The sequence below is a fragment of the Myiozetetes cayanensis genome, unplaced genomic scaffold (genome assembly GCF_022539395.1).
Source record: "Myiozetetes cayanensis isolate MyiCay16 unplaced genomic scaffold, myiCay2020 scf20-37, whole genome shotgun sequence".
In the NCBI taxonomy this organism is placed as follows: Eukaryota; Metazoa; Chordata; class Aves; order Passeriformes; family Tyrannidae; genus Myiozetetes; species Myiozetetes cayanensis.
Genome location: NW_026087412.1, coordinates 7,497,032 through 7,518,742, shown reverse-complemented (window position 1 = coordinate 7,518,742; position 21,711 = coordinate 7,497,032). Strand labels below are relative to the sequence as shown.

At 38.8% G+C, this 21,711-nt stretch overlaps 1 protein-coding gene across 1 annotated transcript in view; it reads right to left on the bottom strand.

Annotated features, from left to right (window-relative positions):
- DNAH3 (dynein axonemal heavy chain 3) overlaps positions 1-21,711 on the bottom strand; it is a 51,929-nt gene that overhangs the window by 22,241 nt on the left and 7,977 nt on the right. The window contains exons 10-40 of the mRNA XM_050317814.1: positions 21,033-21,212; positions 20,524-20,660; positions 20,260-20,365; positions 19,507-19,685; positions 18,603-18,787; positions 17,908-18,031; positions 17,209-17,362; positions 15,736-15,880; positions 15,242-15,453; positions 14,871-14,962; positions 14,330-14,444; positions 13,654-13,770; positions 13,292-13,471; positions 12,508-12,644; positions 11,643-11,844; positions 11,011-11,103; positions 10,603-10,713; positions 9,856-9,970; positions 9,274-9,472; positions 8,154-8,262; positions 7,710-7,823; positions 6,801-6,977; positions 6,466-6,557; positions 5,839-6,058; positions 4,908-5,042; positions 3,575-3,686; positions 2,783-3,024; positions 2,074-2,174; positions 1,890-1,995; positions 1,070-1,199; positions 348-584 (exon numbers count right to left, since the gene is read on the bottom strand). Of these exons, the coding sequence (XP_050173771.1) occupies positions 348-584; positions 1,070-1,199; positions 1,890-1,995; positions 2,074-2,174; positions 2,783-3,024; positions 3,575-3,686; positions 4,908-5,042; positions 5,839-6,058; positions 6,466-6,557; positions 6,801-6,977; positions 7,710-7,823; positions 8,154-8,262; positions 9,274-9,472; positions 9,856-9,970; positions 10,603-10,713; positions 11,011-11,103; positions 11,643-11,844; positions 12,508-12,644; positions 13,292-13,471; positions 13,654-13,770; positions 14,330-14,444; positions 14,871-14,962; positions 15,242-15,453; positions 15,736-15,880; positions 17,209-17,362; positions 17,908-18,031; positions 18,603-18,787; positions 19,507-19,685; positions 20,260-20,365; positions 20,524-20,660; positions 21,033-21,212 (4,558 nt within the window). The remainder of the gene's footprint in view (positions 1-347; positions 585-1,069; positions 1,200-1,889; positions 1,996-2,073; positions 2,175-2,782; positions 3,025-3,574; positions 3,687-4,907; positions 5,043-5,838; positions 6,059-6,465; positions 6,558-6,800; positions 6,978-7,709; positions 7,824-8,153; positions 8,263-9,273; positions 9,473-9,855; positions 9,971-10,602; positions 10,714-11,010; positions 11,104-11,642; positions 11,845-12,507; positions 12,645-13,291; positions 13,472-13,653; positions 13,771-14,329; positions 14,445-14,870; positions 14,963-15,241; positions 15,454-15,735; positions 15,881-17,208; positions 17,363-17,907; positions 18,032-18,602; positions 18,788-19,506; positions 19,686-20,259; positions 20,366-20,523; positions 20,661-21,032; positions 21,213-21,711) is intronic.

Sequence of the window (21,711 nt, the reverse complement as noted above, 5' to 3'; positions counted from 1 at the left end):
AGACTTCAGTTATTTTAGTGTGAGATGTCCAACATTGTGAGATAACAGAAGCTTTCTACTACACAAGATACAGCCCCCCCACAGCCCCCACCTCACCCCCCTCCACCATTATCATCCCCAAATTATTTTAGGTCAGCTGCAGCTACACTGTTTGAGTACAACAGGAGGCATATGCTGCTCCTGGTTAACAGAGCCAGGAAAGAGCACCCAACTGTGCAGCCCAAGGTTGGGCAGATGGTGGCTCTGCTGCAGACATAACATCTGCCAGCCACTCCATTCTCCCTTAAAGTGACAAGTTTTCTTACTGCTTTATAAAAGGCCAGGCAAGTGCAGTTATGGAGAAGCACCTTTTTCTGGGAAGATGTTGTTTTTGGTAAGCTTTACACTTTTAGGGCGCGGGTTTTCCTCGTTCATTCCCATCAGCAAGTTGCGGTAAAAGGAATCAAATTTTTTTCTGCTGTCTGCATCGATGATCCCACCAACTGTCCACACCAAAGCAAAAAGGAAAAGACTCTGCAGCCACAAGGTGATTTGCTGACTAGACATGATTTCCTGCTCCTCTTCCTCAGATCCCATTATTTCATCTAAAACACATATTTTGAATTTTAGTTAAATGCCAGTAATAACCATAAATCCCAATTCAAAATACATTTTTGCAAAAGTATTCTGAGACAAAGTTAGAGAATTGTCTTCAGTGGTACGAAGCCAATCCACAAAGTGAGGATCTTGTCTGTGTAAAATACTGTTTACAAATAAAAATAAAGTTAGAAGAAAAAATATTTACAAGAGGACTTAACCTTTTTCTTCCAATCCCAGCAAACAGCAGGCAAAACATATGGAATATCACTTTTGTAATGACACCAGTTTCCAAATGTGAAAGCTCTGTATGCTGGTCAAAGAACTATTATTAATACTGATCATTGAGATCACTGAGTGTGTTCTATGAACTCAACAGTAAGGAATTCCTTTGGTATTTCCCTGCATCTGATAACCTGCATTTTATCACAGGACATGGCAGGGAAAACAAAAGAAAAACTCAAATGAAAAGAAAAAGGCTCAGGGTACTTACCAAGCAGACAAGTATAGAGTTTCATCAGGCTGTAACTCAGATGAATAGGGGATGTTTGTACAATGGTTTTGCAACGGTAGTGAATAAAATCTAAACAGGGCTGGACTAGCCACATAAACAAGTCATCGACCTACCAGGAGAAAAGGAGATGGATGTACAACAGTGCAGGACTTGCCACATTTCCCATTGTCCCTCAATTCACTCTCAGTAAAAGATAAGGCATCAGAAATTCTCCAGGCAGAGAGAAGATCAGGAAAGGACTTGTGTGAAGCAGTACTGAAATGTTTGCAAAGTCACACCATCATTATCTGATGGTGACAACAAGTTGCTTCTACCCAGTTACTAATCCAGACAGCAGAGCAGAAGCTCAGCCCAGGGAGATCCCTGGTTTGCTTAGAAACCTGTCCATAAAGAGCTCCTCAAGTCTTGGTACTTCTTTTGATTGTAATTTCCTGCAAAACCTCAACAGGTGTCTTGTCAAATCACATGAATAAGTTTTCTACAGCTGCAATCCTAGTATTATTCCAATTCTTTTACTAGACTTTGATGCCAAGTAATAGGAATTTTAAATTTTGATTGAAAGTTGATTCTCACTAACACCTACTTTTATTTGCATTTACACTGAAGACATACAATACACAACACAAAGAGCTCTCATTTCTGCAAGCAGTGAGGTGATAAAAGCTTTGAAGATTAAGCTGTTAAGGACAATAATAAAAAAGTTCTGACTCTGCATGCCTGCCTTCAAATAGGCAAACTGTGAATGTCACCTATAGCCAATCTTCTAAACTAGACCCATGTAAGAAATGAAGTCTCGCACCAGCGCTCGGTGTTCTTCCTGCAGGTTTGGAGGCAGAATTTTCAAGTAGGAATCCTTCAGTGGCTTCCAACCTAACTGTTGTGGGTCCATATAGATCATACCACACCTGGAAAGAACAAACACCTTGGATATAGGAATATCTGTGCAAGGTGGGACAGTTCAAGCTTGGATGCTTTGACATTACCTGCTGACAGTTGCTGGAGATGCCTCCTCCAAGTCCGCTGGCTCAAAGATTAAACTCATTTGTGAATTCATCTGAATTATTTCACCACTCATTAAGCATAGCTAGAAGAAGAGCATCACACAAACATGGTCTCGTCATGTCAGTGCTGATCAACCCAGTCAAAGCAATGTCTGTCATAAAATCACTGAACATTCTACTTAGTGTCACTCCTCATTCAATCGTTTGTATTCTCACAATACAGGATATTTTCTGACCTTGTCTCAACTTTTCCATGTGTTAATGTAAGGCTTGCAGAGATACAGAGAACAATGCTCTGTCTTTAAATAACTGCCAAAAAAAGCCATTATGACCTGTACCTTTTTTTAAATTCATTTATTCACTAGGTAATTTAAGCAAGTTCAGTTTTCAGTCACAGAACTGAGTTCATGCATTTCAGTTTCCTAAAAGGGTCAATAAAAGAGCCTCACTGAGCAATCTCATTTCAATAAAGAAGGATAAAGACAAGGTTTCTAGGGAGAAATAACAGGTTAATATCAGCTAATACCATCCAAACTCACTCTTATAATTAGGAAAATAAAGAGATGCTTTGAACCACATCCATCTTTCCCAAGTGTCACATGTCCTTTGACTGATGTAGTGACAATATAACTACTACCCAAATAAAGTATGTTTATTCCAGGATGAGGTTATGGGCGAAAAATTAGGCTACCTTTTTATTATCATCCAGCACAGTGTTCATGTTCTCTATCCAAACTGCATCCACTGGGCCATCAAAAATAATCCACTTGCGATCGTCCGTGGTAGAAGATGCTTGTTCCCTGAAGGCCTTGGCAAGAACTCCATCTGACCACTCATGACTGACAGGATCAAAACTGCCATACAGCTGGCCCATGGTAATGGCTTTGGGATTAATAACTTTGTACTCAACAGCAAATTCATCCATGCATTTTGCTGGGGAAAAGGACAAATAGATGAGCTGGAGAATCGGATGGGTTCGTTTCATTCAGCAACTGGAGTACAGAGCAAGATGATTCCTGAGGATCCTACTTTAGCTGCTCAAGGCAAAAACCCCCAGACACCTGGCAGGTAGGCAGCAGTAAATAAGAAATTCCATTACTTGTACATGGGAAGTAAGAAGTTCTCTGTACAAAACTCATGAAAAAATGAAAAAGCAGAGTGGCATAGATTTCATATATTTATGGGAGCTTCTTAAAATCTCCCTATCAGAAGTAGTTTTTTCAAGAGTATTATGCACAAATACAACACTTAACAAAATTCAGAAAAGCATAAACATATTACTATGGCTTAGTGTTCCAGTAGATGCAGACAAAAATACTTTTGGACAAATAAACCAGTCAAAACCAGTTAAATAAATAGAAATTTTGCAGTCGAGAAAGCAGAATATAGGGCAATTAACAACAAAGGAAACAACAGCAAAGGACAAACATCAGTCATAGAATGAACTTAATTTAATGAGGAGTTTGTGGCTGAACAATGTTACCTGCACACAAATCTCCCAGGGCTCCAGCCAGCACTTTGTATGAAGAAGTTTTCCCACTCATAGGATCTCCAACAATCATGAAGCCGTGGCGCACCAGCATCATTTCATACACCTGGGCCAGGGACGAGAGATGGGCTCTTTAACACATCACATGTGTATGAAACCAGAGGTCTCTTCTGCATTCAGATGTAACAGGACAAAATATCACTCAAATATCTGCACTCTGCTGGCTGATCAAATCCTTAATTCAAATCAGAGGGCAGTCATATTTTCATGGCAATTCTCACAGATAGAATTTAAGAAGTCATTGCCCCCCAACATCCTGCCTTTCTCCTTACTGAATGTGATCCCTCAGCTGTAACAGCATCTCTGTACAGGGTTCAGTGCACTAACCACACGCTGCAGATCACAGCCCAGCAAAAGCCAGAACTGGAGATCAATGGCTACCAATGAATCTGACACACACAGATTGAAACTCCAACTCTGAGGATTTGTCCCGTGATTGGTCCCACAGAGGCTGACTCTGCACTGCAGGAGGAGTGACTTCTTCACTCACCCCTCAAGATCTTGTCAAAGCTCAAGTCAAAGCCTTGACAAAACACCTTCAACCAGACCGGTAATAAGAACCCCCAAGAAGATCCTTTTTTAATTTCAGGTTAAGGCTGATATTTTCTGGTTTAGCTTGAATTCCTAACCAATCAGTACTACCCCTATTTAAAAGAGAGATATAGCACAGTTTGCAAAGCAGCAGAAGGCAAATCTGAACAAAAGCCATAAAGTCTGAACTGCTGTTGGAGAGCCCACTCATGACCCTGCCCCAGACCATGCATTTTCACCCTCCCATCACCCTGTCACTAGGCTGCCCTACTGACAAGGAAAAAAAAAGTTAAAGGTCACCAATATTATATAGGAGGGAGTGGGAACACAGAGCTGGAGGTGAAGCATAAGCAAAGTGAGAAAGGTCACCTCTTTCAGGACTTCTCAAGGACACTGTGAACAGAACTGGGAGCAGGGCCTGACTCCCAGTCCAGTTCTGTTCACCAGGCTACACTGCCTCAGCCAGCAACAGATTCAGTTCAATTTTCTCTCCTGAACCACAGGACCTACAGTGTGGCTGCACACATGAGCTCTTTCACAGGCTGGCTAAATTACAGAATCACTATGAGCAAATCAGGCTTTTATTCCATGATTTTCACCCAGTAAAAATACCCCACTTGTAATATTCCATTAACTGATATGGGAAACTGTTAGCTACTCATTCATGACACAGACAGTGACTGAAGAGTGTTTCTGCTCTCATGCTTTTCTTCCCCAGAAGTATGAGAAAATAAACCTGAATAATTTTTCCAATAAACCATGGAACTGGCTGAAGATTCATTTTCTCAATATTTGCAGTTAGTGCCTTGATAAATAGGTCATAGTCTGGTGTAGGAAGAACCACTCCAGGAAACAGGTCAGATATGATACCCTGTTAAGGAAAGACAGAATAGAACACCACTGCAACACAGGTTACAAAAAGGGAAAATTCCCAAAGCATAAAACTCTACAAGTAAAACAACAGTCATAGAGAAAACAGGAGTTTAAAAGCAAATGTCCTCAGCTGGACAAAACTAACTTCCAGGCAAACTGTAGCCATGGAAGTTTTCTGTATGCATGAAACAGAAACCAGTGCCTGCATTTTTCATAAATACATTGATATTGGAAAAAGAAGTTTGTCTCCAAAAGTATTACAGGGTAAGGATGTGAAAGTTGTTGAAAGCATTTCAGTGATTAAGTAGAAGGGTATGTGTTGCAAAATATCAGAGCAGTGACAGTGTGTGCTTGTACCCTAGCTATTAGTCTTTAATATTGATTGGTTTGTAGCTTAACATGCTTTATTTTCTACTAAAGCATCATGCAAACAGAAACCTCATCATTTTTATTCTGACTTCAAATTTCTAAAAATTGACATTAATATAATTGTCCACGTCTCTTTTGCAGCACAAAGGCAGAATAAAAACTTCAATGAATGATTTCCACAAATGTAACAGCACAGGGTGACTTTTATCAAGATATCTTCTAAAACGTTCTATAAAATAATTTAAAAGGCACTCCTGAAAGTGTGCTTCTCAAAATAATCTTAACAGAACCAAAGAGTTCATCCAGATAAGTGGACTGAAAACTCTACACTAATATGGCATCAAATGAAGATAATGATCTGTTTCTGTATGTTCTTGTAATGGTTCTCATCAAAAAACCTCAAACACACTGGCCTGACAGGTTACCTGAAACAATGGCACGTCCTGTGACAAGAACTTGGCCAAATTAACATCCAGCAAAGCCCGAAGTAACAGCACACTTTCATTTTCAGTTGGGTACTTCAGCTTTAGGTTTCCCGCTGCTGTCAGCACGGATTTGACCGCACGCATCCCGTAGTCGTAGTGGTGCTGGGATGACAGCTGCTCTGAGCACAGGCGGTACGTGGCTACAATTTTCTGGGCAAGACTGTGGATGTTAAAATACAACGTGCAGAATGAAAATATCTCACCATGCAAGGAAAATCCTTAACATCCACAAAGGAACTGCAGTGGTTACCAGGCATATCAGCTGACAAGATGGCCCAAAACACCTGGGAAGCAAGATTATGCCATGGTAGAAAATGTGTGTGCTGTTTAGGAATTCTGCTTGATATTATGTTTTGTTTTCCAAAAGATCCCTTGTAGAAGTGCATATCTGTCAATATGAGGTGGTGAATGGGAATTGACGATAAAGCAGGAGATTAAAAAGAACTTTCTGGAGAAACAGAACATGGACAGCCTTCCAGAATGATACGCCTCAAACACACATATATGCCTTATAGAGGAATGAGGTGTATCAGACTCAGCTGAGATGGAAAATTCAGCATGTCTTACCTCTTAGAGTCCAGAAATCCCATTGAATAAAGGGAAATTTCCCCAATCAAAGCATAATCTGGAACCATCATGGCAACTGTTCGGAACAGAGCCTGTAAGGGAAAAAGTAAGATACCACCTTTTGACTCTGAAATATGGCAATAAATTGTGCCAGTTTTGTGTCATGCTCAGCAGAAGAAGTAAAGGAGGGGACATTCAGAGTGATGGTGTTTTTCTTCCCAAGTAACCATTACACACATCAGTCTATTATTCTACTGCTGACTTTTCTTATTACAACAGACTAGAAGCTGCAAATTCTGTTTAATTTCTACAAGAAAACAGGATTTCAGATTTACCTTCAGATTATCAGGCAACTCTGCCCGTCCAGCATACCCAGGATTCATGGTGATAAACACAGCACATGTAGGATTAAGAGAGAGCTCTGTCCCTTCAAAGATGAATTTTTTGAGTTTGCGAATAATGGCTTGCTGGATGCTAAGGATTTGTTGGGCAACTACAGATAATACTTCAACCTAACACAGAGAGAACAGATTGGAAAACATAAGACACTTGGAGATAATACAGAATGGCTTTGTTTATACATTTTGATGGCTATCTTTGCATTCTTCCAGGTGAAAATCATCCCGTGGCTGATAACTGAGCCTAAGTATTGGCTGCCTATTGAAGGCATCCTCTGAAAGTTAGTGCCACCTTTCTCTATTCAACCAGAAACTTCTCTATTCAAAACAGAAACTTCTAAAAGCATTTCCACAGGGAAATGCCATGTGCCTGAGTGCAGACATCTAAGTTAGTTGGACAGGAACTCCCTCTGGAGGCCTCTAAAAGCACTTTCCCTTCAACTCAAATGACACAGTTTAGGCTCTTCAGAAAGACTGATTCATTCAATGCCTCAAATTCAGGGTACAGAATGGGTAAGGCTGCCCAGTCCAATTGCTCAGTGTTTTAAAGCATCAGGGCAACAGAATATCAAGTATCAGGTTAACAGAAAAGGAATGCTAACACCTGAATTCAGTAGAAAACAAGCTACAGCAGAAAAATGGAAAAAAAAGGAGTTAAGAATACTAATACATACAAAAGAGAATTTCATGGCATTTCTGCATTTACTAACATGTACTTAAATCAAACTCCATCAAAATAACAACAAAACTTGTCCAAAGTCATTGGACAAGTCATGTCTAAATCTAAGATTTCTTGTGTCTTAAATTAAAACTTTCTCACTTTATTTGTCTGATTTCGAGCATTACCTCAATTCTATTGAACTCATCAAAGCAGGCCCATGCACCAGACTGTGCCAGCCCCTTAAAGAACTTGCCCATTGCCTTGTAATCGAGGCCATCGGAGCAGTTAAAGACAACACACTGCAACAAAAACACACAGAGAACATTTCTCAGCATAAAGGCCACCACAAAATTCTTAGCATCTAAAATAGGAAGGGATTATTGTTGCTAATTTTTGATTACAAGACCAGGATGCCATATAGACACAGCTCTAAATGTTTGCTTCTGACCAACTATTTCTGTGAATGTAGAATCACAGAATCAGTAGGTTGGAAAAGACCTTTAAGACCTTCAAGTCCAACCATAAATGCATAGCTACAAAACAAGCAGTACTTATTACAGAATGGCATTTCAGGAAATATCTATATATCCAAACATAAACAATGGCAAGAAAAAAGGGGGTTTAAGTACCTGCTTAGCTAGTGCTTTTGCCAGATCTTTTGTTGTTTCTGTTTTGCCAGTTCCAGCAGGCCCTTCTGGAGCACCACCAAGATTTAATTTCAAGGCACCCATTAATGTCCTACATTATCAAGAACACAGGCAGTAGAAAGAGTAAGCTTTAGATTGCTTCTGAACGGATTGATAAGTATTTTCCTACACAGGTTCCCTTGAAAACAATTTACTTGTTTCTCTACTGACTTTGCAGCTTGCCCTAAAAAACCAGTATTGTTCTCATAAGTGATTCCCAATTGTAGATGCTTACATTTACCCACTTGGCCTAAAAGGAATGTCAAGGCTTTTATTACCTTCATGTTGTATATCCTCAATTCCACAAGAAAATGCACAGTGCCATGAGCAAAATGCCAGGGTCCACAAAAACACACATTTTCCTCAAGTGGCACTTGAACTGGCAAGAACTTCAGGCTGGCTTTATAAATTAAGCCAATCTTTAGAAATGGGTGAGGAAGCATAAAGGTTATTTCAAAACCTGGAAATGGTATTGCTCTCCAGGTGAACTTCTAAAATGAGATCCTGTTAGTGCTGCAGTGATCTGATTATTTTACAATACACTCATTCAAAGGCTTTGACCTGTGTCTCTGGGGCTCCCAGAAGTGAAATACCAAATGCCCTTGAATATTTCAACCTTGAGGAATGACGTATTTCCATTTCAACCTCTGGCAAGCCAGTGGAGGAACAGGAAGCTAACTGCATTCAAACATCTGTGAAGGGCTCTGTAATTGCCTCATTTATCTTACAGGCAGGCACACCCAGCCTGGGTGTCCTAATTCAGGCAAATTAATTGACCGGGGCTACTGTGGAATTGCTTATGATTCCAGTACCATGAGCTGCCACCTCTTTTCAGAAGCACCTTCCTGGATACAACAGAAACTATTGCACTACTGGTGTAGAAAGCTATACATTGTAAATATTTTACCCTATTTGGGCAAAGAAGATATATAAGATTTGCCTCCGAAATCTACAGGAAAATCTTAGCTGCTGAGGTTCCTGCTGGTGTTAACTATAACAAATGAAAGTACCCACAGATCAATCCAAAAAATGAAACCATTATTCACAGACAGCATGGCTTTACCTGTAACATCGGTCTGTTAGGGGGGTTATAACCAGACGTTGGGAATTGCCCAGATACTCGTAGCCATATTTCATTTCTGTCGTAATCATTCGCACCACTACATCATTCTCCTCCCAGTAGTATCTCAGCTGAGAAATCCACTGGAAGTCATTCAGATCTTTGACTTTGTCTTCAGCCAATTTTGCAACCACATCACGAGCTGCGGAGTAAGAAACAGATTATCTGAAAAATCTAAATACCTGTACTGTGTTAGTTTACTTAAACAACATACAAGTAAAGTAATATTTATTCATACTTAGCAACATCTAGAATAGTAGGCATGCTTTCATGTTAGAAAGGAATTTGCACCTGTTTTGCATAGAGAATTGGCTTAATTTGATCTAGATTCCAGTGCCTGTTTTAAGTAGATGGGAGATCTTTGTGCAGCATTGGGCAACCCCCATTTGCTCAGAGACACTGAGCAATGATTCTGTTGTTTCAAGTTAGAGAAAGCATTTTAGCTGCCTCTTTCAAACAGTTCACCCAACCACCATTAGCAGCACTGCCCCAGATGGAACAGGAGCACCAGCAGCTGCAGGTTACCGTGCACATCGATGACAATAAGAGCTCCAAGTGTCAGCCGGGCTCCACTGGACAGCTTTCCTCTCACTAACTCCACAATCTCCCTGATTTGTAGATTGCTCTTCTCCAGGAAATCCTGCCACAGAACCAGAACACAGGCATTAATGTCATGCTGGAGCTAGCAGTTCCTGTGCTTCCATGGTTGCAGTCATTGCAGACAGCCCGTTCCAACAAAACATAATAATGGAAGTCTGGGCACTACAGAAACATCTAAAATTCTCTTTCATATTTTACCATGATCACTTGAAAAATCTTTATGGTCTAAAAGTGGTATAAGCAGAAGTCTTATCTTTCTTTCTAATGGAAATAACAAAATTCTATGATGGGAGAAGAACAGATTTTCTCTGTTTTGGCTCCCTCATACAAGACAGAAATGGGCAAATTGGACCAAGTCCATTAGCAACGTGGTTTGGTTGGCCCTACTTCAAGCAGGGGTTGGACTACATGTCCAGAGGTCACCAAACTTTTTGTTTGGTACTTTCATTTACACCTGTACCACTTGTAAATAAAGTAATACAATTTGCTGCACACCAAAGTAAATGGGAACAAGCCCTTGCCAAGACACAATGAAAAAGGAAATAGAAAGTGAAGCACACTGCATGAATAAACTGCAATATGTTGACTGAGGATCTGCTTTGCTAGAAGGAGTTTTCTACTAATTAATCAGAGTTCAGTACTTAGAAACAGAAAGTTAGAAGAAAATCTTACTTGTAAAGTTCCTTTGCTTATGGCATCAGACACTTCTTCTGTCCAGTAAATGGATGAAACACAAATAACCGCCTGCCCAGGCCACTGAAGTACCCACGTTTTACGAGGAACCTTAAACAAAAAGATCATTCCAGAAGTCATATAAACACTTTAGATTATGGCAGTGATAACATTTACTTTTCCCAAATGTCTTTTGTCTCAGGCTGTAAATAAATGAGTCAGCACAGAAGGCCTTAATACTTTTTCTTCATGAAACTCTGAGTTAGAACTGCAGACTGGTACTACTGAACAAGAAGAGCTGGATTCCACTTAGCTTCAAACATGTGTCCCTGGTTAAGAATTTCAGCAACCTATTAATGTACATTTGCTTGTGAAATCTAATTTACACTATAGTTTAGGAATAATTACCTCACTATATCCTTTTATGCCATCATGAAGAACTTGTCTTACACTGGCCAACATCATTTCCTCTACTTGAAAAAGCCATTTTTCTACCATGCCCTTCAAGAAAGAAAAATATTTAAGAGTCAGTACACATTTCCTCTTAAAGGTTATATTCCTCTTAAAGGACAAATTATTTGAAATGCATTAGGCTTAAATATGCTTCCTTCTGATCTAGGTGCCATTTATAAAAGGAATAAAGGTTGAAATTACCACATTCTTGACAGGCAATACTACAGTTCACAATGTCTGAAGGCAGGTATATTAACCTAACTCTAAAGACCATCCAGCTGAAGAAGTAGCTGGATGTGCTTCATATAAGCATAAATGAAAACCACACATCACAGATTGCATGGTCAGCTAAGCTTGGGCATTTTAACCCAGGGCATGTTTTGTCCCACCTTTCAGCTCTGTTTACCATTCAGCAGTTCACCTTCATCTTGAGAAAAGCAGAAGATACAAAGAGCTGAGGTACTTTTCAAAATGTATAATGCTACTTTTTCTACTCAGATCCCTTTGGAACCTAATTCCCTCCAAAACTTGCACTTTATGGAAAGTATTAATTTAATTTCATATAGTAAAATTTAAAAAAAAATTACATTTGCTTTCACTGGATAGATTTTATCTATGAAAGGAACAACTTCTTTCTCTGAACTGATCATGCCTACGATCTCCAGATCTTCTGTGAACTCCAGCTTAGCAATTCCTTCAAAACACTTCTTTAAATGTGGCTGCACTCGAAGGGGATCCTTTGTTTCAGACAGTATTTCAAGCAGCTCATCATTAGACAGGAAAAAGAATCTGCCAGAAAAATACAATTTCCAATCATGAAAGTTGTCATTAATAATCTATACATGCAAGACAGATGGAATTGGGTTTATTGTTGCTTAAGACACTGTGTCAGAGAGGAAATGTTTATATCAAATTGCTTTCCATACGCAATTTTTAACATTATAAAACTCCTCACATCTGTTTTTACAAAATTTCAACGTGACCGCTCTTTCATGCAAAGGAAGAAATGAGGGTTCTCAAACTCGCACAGGGAAGACCAGACAGCTCCATGCACCTGCAAAAACACTGAATCCTGCTCCTCATGGTCACACACCCTCCTACACATCACACACCTCTCACTACACAGAGTAGGGCAGAGCCATAATTGCACATTATATTATGGAAGGCAGCAAGTTCCTTCAAAAACACCCTGTATGAAATAGTGCCTTTCTAATCACAAGTTTACACTGTGCTAGACAGATTTTGCCTCCCCATCCCAGCCCATCCCTGGCATTTCATAACTGGAGCTGAGGAAAATGGGTTATGTCTGGAGATAAGGGCAGTTTTCATTTTTTGCTGCATGTGACTGTGTCCCTCAGGTGTTTAGAAAATGAGACTTTTCAGTTCAGTAGAAATGGCTTGAAAGAGCTCATGGTTTCTTGTTTCTAACTTAGGTCTGTTTAATTAATTTACCTTGGGAAAAATAATCTTTTCGACTCCAAGTAAGTATTCAGCCCCTTCTGAATGTCTTCTAAGAGAGCATTTGCTTCCTGAAGTCTGTCTAACATCTTGGGTTGTTCAGTTGCTACAAGTACCTTTGTGTCTTTCACCTTTGTAAAAACAAACACACAGCAGAAACTGCTAAAAATTGCACTAAGTTTGTACATTAAAACTGTTACTGTCAATCACATACACGGCAGGAGGTTAAAAAGCTAAATATTCTCTGTAGTGTGCTTTGATGTTCCTAAATATGTATTCATTACTTGATAGTTTCCTTTTTCAGACTGTCAGTTTTACCACTTTGAACTTTAAAGACAATAATGAAGGAAATATCAGGAATTAAAACCTTTGGCACTTGTTGCTGTGTCTTGAGCTTGCTACATTGTTTTCCATTCACAAATAAGTTCTGTCAAACAGAGCCACAGTACACTACAATTATTCCCTGCCCTTGCTATTTAGGTTGTTTGTTTTTTTTTTTCTGATAACACTCCTCTTGAGAGGGTCCCATTTCAGAACAGGCTTCATCATTCTCAGTCTGAGCTGTTGGACAGGTCTCAACTTCTATTTAATTATGCTGGTTATTTCAACACCTTTATCACACAACCCCGCTCTCCCAGCAATTTTGACAAACATTTCAGCTCACACCAACACGAAGTGTCTGCCTCTTACCCAACTTCTTATTTACAGGGAATTGAACAGGATGTCAAATTGCACTTACTTAATAAAAATACACAGTTTATGAAATGGAAGCACTTACCACTTCTGCCATAATGTTTTTCCAGTATGAATCCACAATCCCAAACTTTCTGCCCTCTTCAGGCATTTGAGCTATAATGTCTTCTGAGCTAAAAATTGGTTCCAAATACAACCATGTTGCCTGACATTTTAGCCAGCTATCTAGAATATCCTGCATTAAACACAGCTTATCTTTCCAAGCCTGCGATGAAAACATTTAATAGATAAGCAAAATTACCTCAACAATAAATCAAGAAATATGAATGTGTGTTCTTAGGAACACTTAAAAACTCTATAATGTCTTACCAGGTCAAAATAGCTTAAAGCACTTAGGGAAAGCATATTCTGAGACATGTAAGCTCAACCAAACTGGCTTTTCCTTACCAAGCATTGAGCTTCTATTGGTTTGATGAAGGGAGAACCACATACTGTCTGAGTCTTGACAATGTGATCATCCAGCAAAAGCTGGATGTCATCCACTGACGACAGGATGTTGATGTCCTGTAAATACATCACATGTTGTTAAGGCAAGAGGCAGTCACTTTATTTCCCCACTCTACAACCTCACACTCATTCAGCTTCCTGTTTGAGTTTCCCTTCTCTATGCTGGTTGAAGCAGCAAGGAATTGAGAAAGCCTGCAAATGGGGGAAGGTGTAAATGGTATCTCCTCTGGACATCTCTTGTTTCAAAGGTCCAGAGATAGATTGTTTTGTGAGTAGGAAGCCAGTGCCTTCTGACTCCATCTTTTGCACTGGGATTCTTCTTCGTTCTGGGCAAGTTAAAACTTCACTACTGTCCAGCTTTCCATACAACACTGGAGAGGTTCTCGAGCTTACAGATTTGTTAGGATGAGTATGTGAGATCACAAGCTGTCCAGATACTAAGGCCCAAATAAAAGGATATATAATAATGGAGATGTTTGCCCAGCTCTGGGGTATGATACAACTTTCCATCATGTCACAATGAATCAGCAGTAACTTCCCTCAAATATTTTTCAGTTGGTATTCAGAATCAAAGCAACTCTTTTCAGTTATATATTTTGATTTGGTGTTTACTTACAGTATCCCTGTACTGCACCAAAACTAAATGCACATTGACCCACTCCGACTGCATTTTCTCTATTGATTTCTCTAAGGAATACTCCTTACTTGCAGCTGCTCCAACAGGTTCCAGTCTAAATTAAAATGAAACATATCTTTGAAATGTTTTTATAACAGAGCTGAAGAGCCAAAAAATAAAAAGCAGTTGTAGGCAGAGTTGCATATCAGAATACCTTTAATAATAATTTGTTCATAATGTAGAATTTTACTTCAAGGAATATTTTTTGCACTTTCAAGTTCACCAAGTTAGAGATATTGATAATAATTGCAAGACCATTACAGACAGAAAATCCTGAATGTGCAAATTAAGTGGTTTAGGAATACAACTCTGGGTTTTAATGCCTCTGGGGTACAAGAACAACTGACAGTTCATAGCTTGATAAAATACACTGATCTTACAGCACATTCTAACAGTACACAAAACTCCAAAAGAACTAATATTTGGCATCTGACCTATGAAACACAATCTCTTAAAAATGAGACTAGAGTAAGCTTCTTACTGTTCAATATATTTTGAGAGTCCAAAGTCCAGTATGTTTCTAAGAGTAGTATTTTCATCAGGTTTGATCTCACAACCTACAATTTCACTAATCTGAAAATAAAGTAAGAAATAAAACCTATTAACAAAATGCATTTTTGTAAAAGACTCCTCAAACAGCAATCAATAAATGCCAAAGAAGTATTAGTGCAGCCCCCTAATTTGCTTTTCACCAGAAATTATTAATACAAAGAAGCTCCTGCCTGTAGCAATTACAAATTTCAAAACTGGATCTGTCCTGTGGCAGGATGAAAGATCTTCTGGCACAGATCATACTGAACTGCCAGTTCCTGTGGCAGAATTCTCCCATGGTTAAAGCAGAGGTTGAAGTACCTGCTCCCAGTGTCTCTGCTTCATTCCACGATTGCAGGCAATTACCAGGACAGGAAGATGCTGTTTAAATTTATCAAGTTTATATTTCATAGACTCTGCACAACGTCTGGGCCCGGGCAGGTCTGGGAAGCTCTTACAGAGCTTGTACATGATCCTCCACATATTTCCAACTTCTTCAGTAATTTCATCAGCACTGAACTGCTGCAGAGTTCCTGAACACAACAGTATATAAAAAAGCACATCAGGCACATTAACACAAGGGGATTTCTAGGGTGGTTTAATTACAGCTATTTATAATCAGTCTCCTTTAACTGGAAATCAACTGTGTTACAAAAAATGATCTTCATACAAAATCCAAGACAGCAACTCTGTTTCACACTGCTTAAGAGCATTTATTTCTTCAAAATTATCTTCTAACAACTAACCAACCCTTTCAGCTTCTACTTAACTCACTGAAAATAACATGTTTCATCAAATGAACACCAAAGCCTCACCATTCATCCATTCCTCAGATTTGGTATGGAAATTATATGCTGTTACCCAAAGTTGCTCAAAGGGTTCTTTCCTTGCAATTATAGTTTGCAATAGAGGAAACTGGCTCTTCTCTCGCCCCAGTAAATCTTCTTCTCTAGTAATATCCTTTTGGGGGGAAAAAAAGTGTATTATTTCCATCAAAAATCCCTACTGTGGTATAAACTTTTAAACAGGTACTATTGTACTATTATATATGCAATTATTTTACATGTCTTAAAGCCAGACATATCTGCAGATATTGGCCTGTGGATTTTAGGTACATAAGGTAACTGTTCTTGAAAATTGCCCTAGTTATTTCATGGAATTATAGAGGTCTTTTCCAACCTAAACAATTCTAAGATCATCGGAGTTCAACTGTTAACCTGGCACTTGTTGGTATCCTTCACTACTGAAATAATTTTTAAAATCTATATCATTATAGTATAAGAAAATGTACCATGGCATTCAGTGAAATCAAGGCTCACAAGTTTTCAATCCACTTTGAAATCTGGACATAAACTCTTCAGTCAGAGAGGCTTAGAGGATTTTCTTTTTAGCTTGTGATTAGTTGGGGTTTTTTTTCTTTTACAGAAACATCTGGGAGCTTCAATGAAAACACGTATTAATTGCTATGCTTATCCATGGTAAGGTATTGTGTTTGTCCAAAAGATTTTACAGTATAAATCAATGTGCAAAGAATTAGATTAAAAAAAAAAAAAAGTATTGCCTTCTTCATTTTACAGGTGGGAGGTGAAGCACAGAGAAATGTTGTCTGAAATGCAGACACTGAGTTCAGATTGAGTCCCAAGTCTGTGCTTTTATAATGCCAATGGATCTTCCATAAAACTTGTAATCATTTAACGTGAGATGTAGGCAGAAAAATATAAAGATCCACATTCCAAGATAATATTTAAATTCATGTATTCACTAAGCTAATTGTTATTTAAATTGTGTGGATACACCTCTTACTGTGATCATGTATTAAGAAACTTAATTACTTGTTCTGATCTACCTATAACAGCATATCAGTGCTGTTAACTCCCACTAATTAAACATACTACATGCCTTTAAATCAGATTAATAGTATTGATATGTGGGACTAGCAATTTACCTAAATTCCAAGCTCATTTAATTGGTTCAATTTTCTCTTTTGAGTGGGACTTAATTAAAATCTTGACCCTTAAGTCTCCATATATGCAGAAATCCCACTGTCTCACTGTGATTTAGAAGACTAATTAAAGCCTCACAATGCCTGGGAGATCTCTCAAAGACAACCCTTCTCATTTCCCAGTGGAGTCACAGCTAAGACAAACTGTTTAACCTAGAAATTTTAAAAGACATCCTGACAATAAATGGCCAGAACCCTGGAAAAAAAAAAAATCAGAGGCAGGAACCAAACTTTTGCTCATCCAGCACATTGCAACCCACTCCACACTTGACTAATAAATACTAACCTCAAATTCTATGAGTGCATTTTCCAGATTCTTATTTAACTCCTCAAAATGCCGAGCGCTGTTCTTCATGTCTTCTACAGTCATGACATCCTTCTTCTTGTAGCTTTCTAGTTCCTTATTATAACCTTGAAGAGTTTTCTCAAACTGAGAACACCTGGGGTAAGGATAGTTAAGGTAATGTGATGGTTTCATTCCCTTTCAGGTTTCAATTATTTCATTAGTTTAACAGGCATTGACAAATGAAATCTGTGTAAACACAGATGTCAGTGAAAACCCACTGATCACTTGCATCAATACTATGCAGTTCACAGGATTAGAGTTCTAGGCTCATTTTCAAACCTCACAGTTGATTTGCTTTACTTACCTTTGCTGCCTCTGCTACCTGGAGGAAATAAGGGAAGAGTGAAAAGAACAAAACTATGTGTAATGTACTAATCAACATGACAACATAAAATGATGAATATTGTGGACCAATCCTCCATTCCTCCTTTCAGATCTATTTAAGCATATGAACATTCTAATCCACCCTCATCAATATTTTCCTGACATCTCCATAATACTGTAAACTAGGTTTCTTCCTCACTTTCTCAGGTCCCTTCTAAATTTTCCCTCTTTAATGTTATCTCCTTTCTACTGATAATGAGATTTTTGTTTTCTTTAAAAATGCCCAGTGGAAAAAAAAATTACTCAACACCATACCTTTCAATCAACATCATCTCTACATGATCCCTCCTTTTATTCGACAGCTCTTTACTGTTGTCAAATATTTTCTGAATCTGCTCAGGCCAGTGGAAAACTGAGCTATTCAGTTTTATGTCATCACCTAAAATAAAAAACGCATAAACAGCATCTGTGAATGGCACATTTTTGCTTTGAATAAAAGTGCAAACTAAAAGCAACTTCTACAGATGTTTCTTCCATCCTAAACTATATTTATTACCCAAGAGTCGCAAACCATCACAGCAGACCAACAAAAGGCCTGCTCTGAGCTAATCTTCCACTGCAGAGATGCAAGTTCTCACACTTCCCACGTGCTGTCAATAGAGCCTTCAGGCACAAGGCTTCTTAGATGACTTTTCTCTGAAGAATTTTTACTTAATAACATAGAAGTGTGACATCATTTGGCCAGATTACAGGACATTAATCTGCTAATACCTAAAACACTCTCTGAAACACATTAAAAAGCCCTGTCTGTGCTGGGTGCCATTTCTCTACCATTCCTTCCTTGCAGTACTGGTACATTTTGGCCTCTATTGAATTATTTTTATTTCCTTTCTGTCTCTTTTGGAACTTTCCATTAGCATTCTACAAGATGCACAGTTGGGCATGCAGAGTCCATTATCTCTATATAAAATTTTCATATGGAAATTTTATATTCTGTAACTGAGACATACGAGAAAGATCAGCATAGTCCATGAGGACTTGCAGTCTCCGTGCTGCTTTGACAAGGTCCTTTTTCAGTTTAACAACAGTAACTTCACTGGATTTCTTTAAGAATGCATCATATTCCACCAGCTGTTCAGTGTTCTGAGGCACCTCATTCATTTTTTTTGCAATGAAGTTAAAATCATCACAAATTCTACAACAAAAAAAACAGACAGGTCACTGGGATTGTAAGTGAAAAGAGAAGTGAGATCTTGTAAATTCATTTTGTCTATGAAACAAAAATATTAAATTTCTTCATAAATTAAACTCTCTTTTCCCATGAGTCCTAGCCAAAGGTCCCTGTTCAGCCAGGCTGGCCTTCCCCATCGGTTCATCTTCTGGCACACGAGGATGGGCTGCTCCTGTATCTTTAAGATTTTCTTTCTAAAGCACATCCCCCCTTCCTGGAGTCCTCTGCCCTTCAGGACTGACTCCCATGGGACTCCATCAACCAGTGTCCTAAACAGGCCAAAGTCTGCCCTCCAGAAGTCCCAGGTAGCAGTTCTGCTGACCCCATTCCTTGATTCTCCAAGGGCCAAAACCTGTATCACCCTGTGATCGCTGTGCCCAAGACGGCCTCCCACCACCCCATCACCCACAATGTCCTTCTCTGTTTGCAAACAGCAGGTCAAGCATCACCCCTGGCTGGCTCCCTCACCAGCTGTGCCAGGAAGTTACCTTCCACACATGATAAGTTAGACATTTATTTTCAATTCTATCTGTTCCTGTTAATTTTAAATACCCCCTTTGGTACCTTTGCACGTGCCTGGTGGGCACTAGGAAACCCAGCAAATTAATAAAGTCATCTCACCCACAGACAGAGAGCACCAGTCCAGGCAGACAGCAAGAACAATCCTTGCAAACAACAGGTACCTTTGATTTAACTCTCTGTTTTCTATCACTTGAAATTCAATCAATCTGTCTTTCAAATTCTGGGTCCTATTGCAGAGTTCCTCATTCAGGTGTAGAGCATCCAGACAGAACATGGCCAGAGGAACAGTGACATGCATGGAAGCAATCTCTCCTTTCAGCTTTGTTAAGCTGTCAATCTTCTACAAACGGAAAATAATACATCTGTTACTTTTCCTAAAAGTCTATAGATGAAAAATGCTAAGCAACTGAGAGTTTCCCTCCAACAAATGGATAATACATTCCAAACAGAAGAAGGAAAACTCATTTTTATCCCTCTAGAGCTTTGCTCCTACCCCCAGACTGCAGGGCTGAAAGCTTTGCAGCGTAATATGCCAGAGGAGGGAAGACCACGAGATACCTAAAGGAGGATTTAGCCATATCCTAACTCAGGAATGCAAAGAGAAGAGCAGACAGGGCTGACTGAGGACAAAACAGTCAAAAGACAAGTAAGCTGCAGATTGACCAAATACTCTGGGCAGCCTTCCACTGGACTTCTGCTAAGGAAAACCAACAAAACTCCTGGAAGATGGTCATTAAGAAACCTCCTCCTCCATTTGCACAGCAGCCCTACAGTGAGGGGCTATGTAAATTGAGTAATCCCTAGCATTCCCAAGGGTAAAACAAGTGATTTGTTCTTTAGGCAATATATTAGGAAGTCAAGTGTGATGTGGGAGCTGCTGTATAACATGTTGCAGTTGTCAGCAACACCATTACCTCAGTTAAAGCTTCTAAAGAAGGACCTTTTTTCCAGAAATCCGTGACATCCTGCTGTGCCTCATTGTTCAAGAGATTGCTGTATTTCCTGTACACATTTAAATACCTTAAACACAGAAGATCACAAAAATGAACATAAGATTCCAATATGAAGCTTCTCTATAAAAAGAAACAAATATACTCAAACTGTCTATTTTTGTCAAATGGATAGTGTTATGAAACTGAGGGTTTGGAAGGGCAATGGAGTTATCAGCCAAAACTTACTTCTGTGGACCAACTATGTTGCTCTCAAAGATCTTTTCAAGTTTGTTGATATACTCTGAAAACAAAGATTCCTCTGGTTTGACCGTACTGAGAGTGAGATTATCTCTTTGTAACTTTGGAAACAGAAGTCTTTCTACCTAAAGGGAATCATTGTAAATATGTAATAACACACAGAATAGTGGAAATAAGGTATTCTATTACCCATTCGCCCACCACTTTAAAAAAAATGTATTATTTGGTAAAAACACTGCAATGTGAAAAGGCTCTGAGCCATAATTAACACCTGGTTATATACATAGTTTGCTTGTGAAAACTACATGAAAATCAAACCAGTGCTTTAATAAAACTTGAATCTGAAAAATATCTGCTATAATCACAGAAGTTCACACAGTTTGTGATATACCATCCTCATCTTTATCTTCTATTTGTCAGTTTTTGGCTTCATCCTTATATTATAGATACTTTTTATTAATATTGTATTTTGTGTGGAGTTATAACTCATGCAGTACCTTTGGAAGTTCCTCAGCACTGCGTAGGATCTCCCTGAAGGAATGACTGATTAGATCCCAACATCCCCTCAGGGATGGTTCAAAGGCAATCTCAGGTTCCTTCACACACAGCTTGACTCTCAGTATCTGAGGTATAAAGAACTGCATTTCTCTATATGGTTCTGTAAAATCATTTCCATCCTTAGGGAAAAGAATGAAAATTTTACTTAACAATGAAATGGGCTCTAAGAATAATAATTGTAAAAATATTCGAACTCCCCCAAGTATCTTAACTACACAGCACCAATGGGATCATCTTCCCTGATTCTCATTCAAAACCTGATGCTCTAAATAAGCTCTTAAGGTGCTGACTCCTAAAGGAATCTATAAAAGCTGGAATTAAGAAACTGGATTTAAGCCTAAATGCCTTGATTTTCTATTAAATAAGAGAAGTAAAGCACTAATCACTGTATAAAACTAAAATTCTAAAAAAAAAATCAGACATAAAATCTAGAATCCAGTGGATTTTTAAACTGCCTTAGGTTGGTAAGAACTGCCCTATCCCCAAACTGTCTTTACAATAGTGGAGTCCTAGTCCATGACTAGACTGGTAATGTAGATGTTATGATGATTCAAACAAACAAACAAACAAACAGATTAAAACAAAACAAAACAAAAAAGCCCAAAACAGGCCACAAGA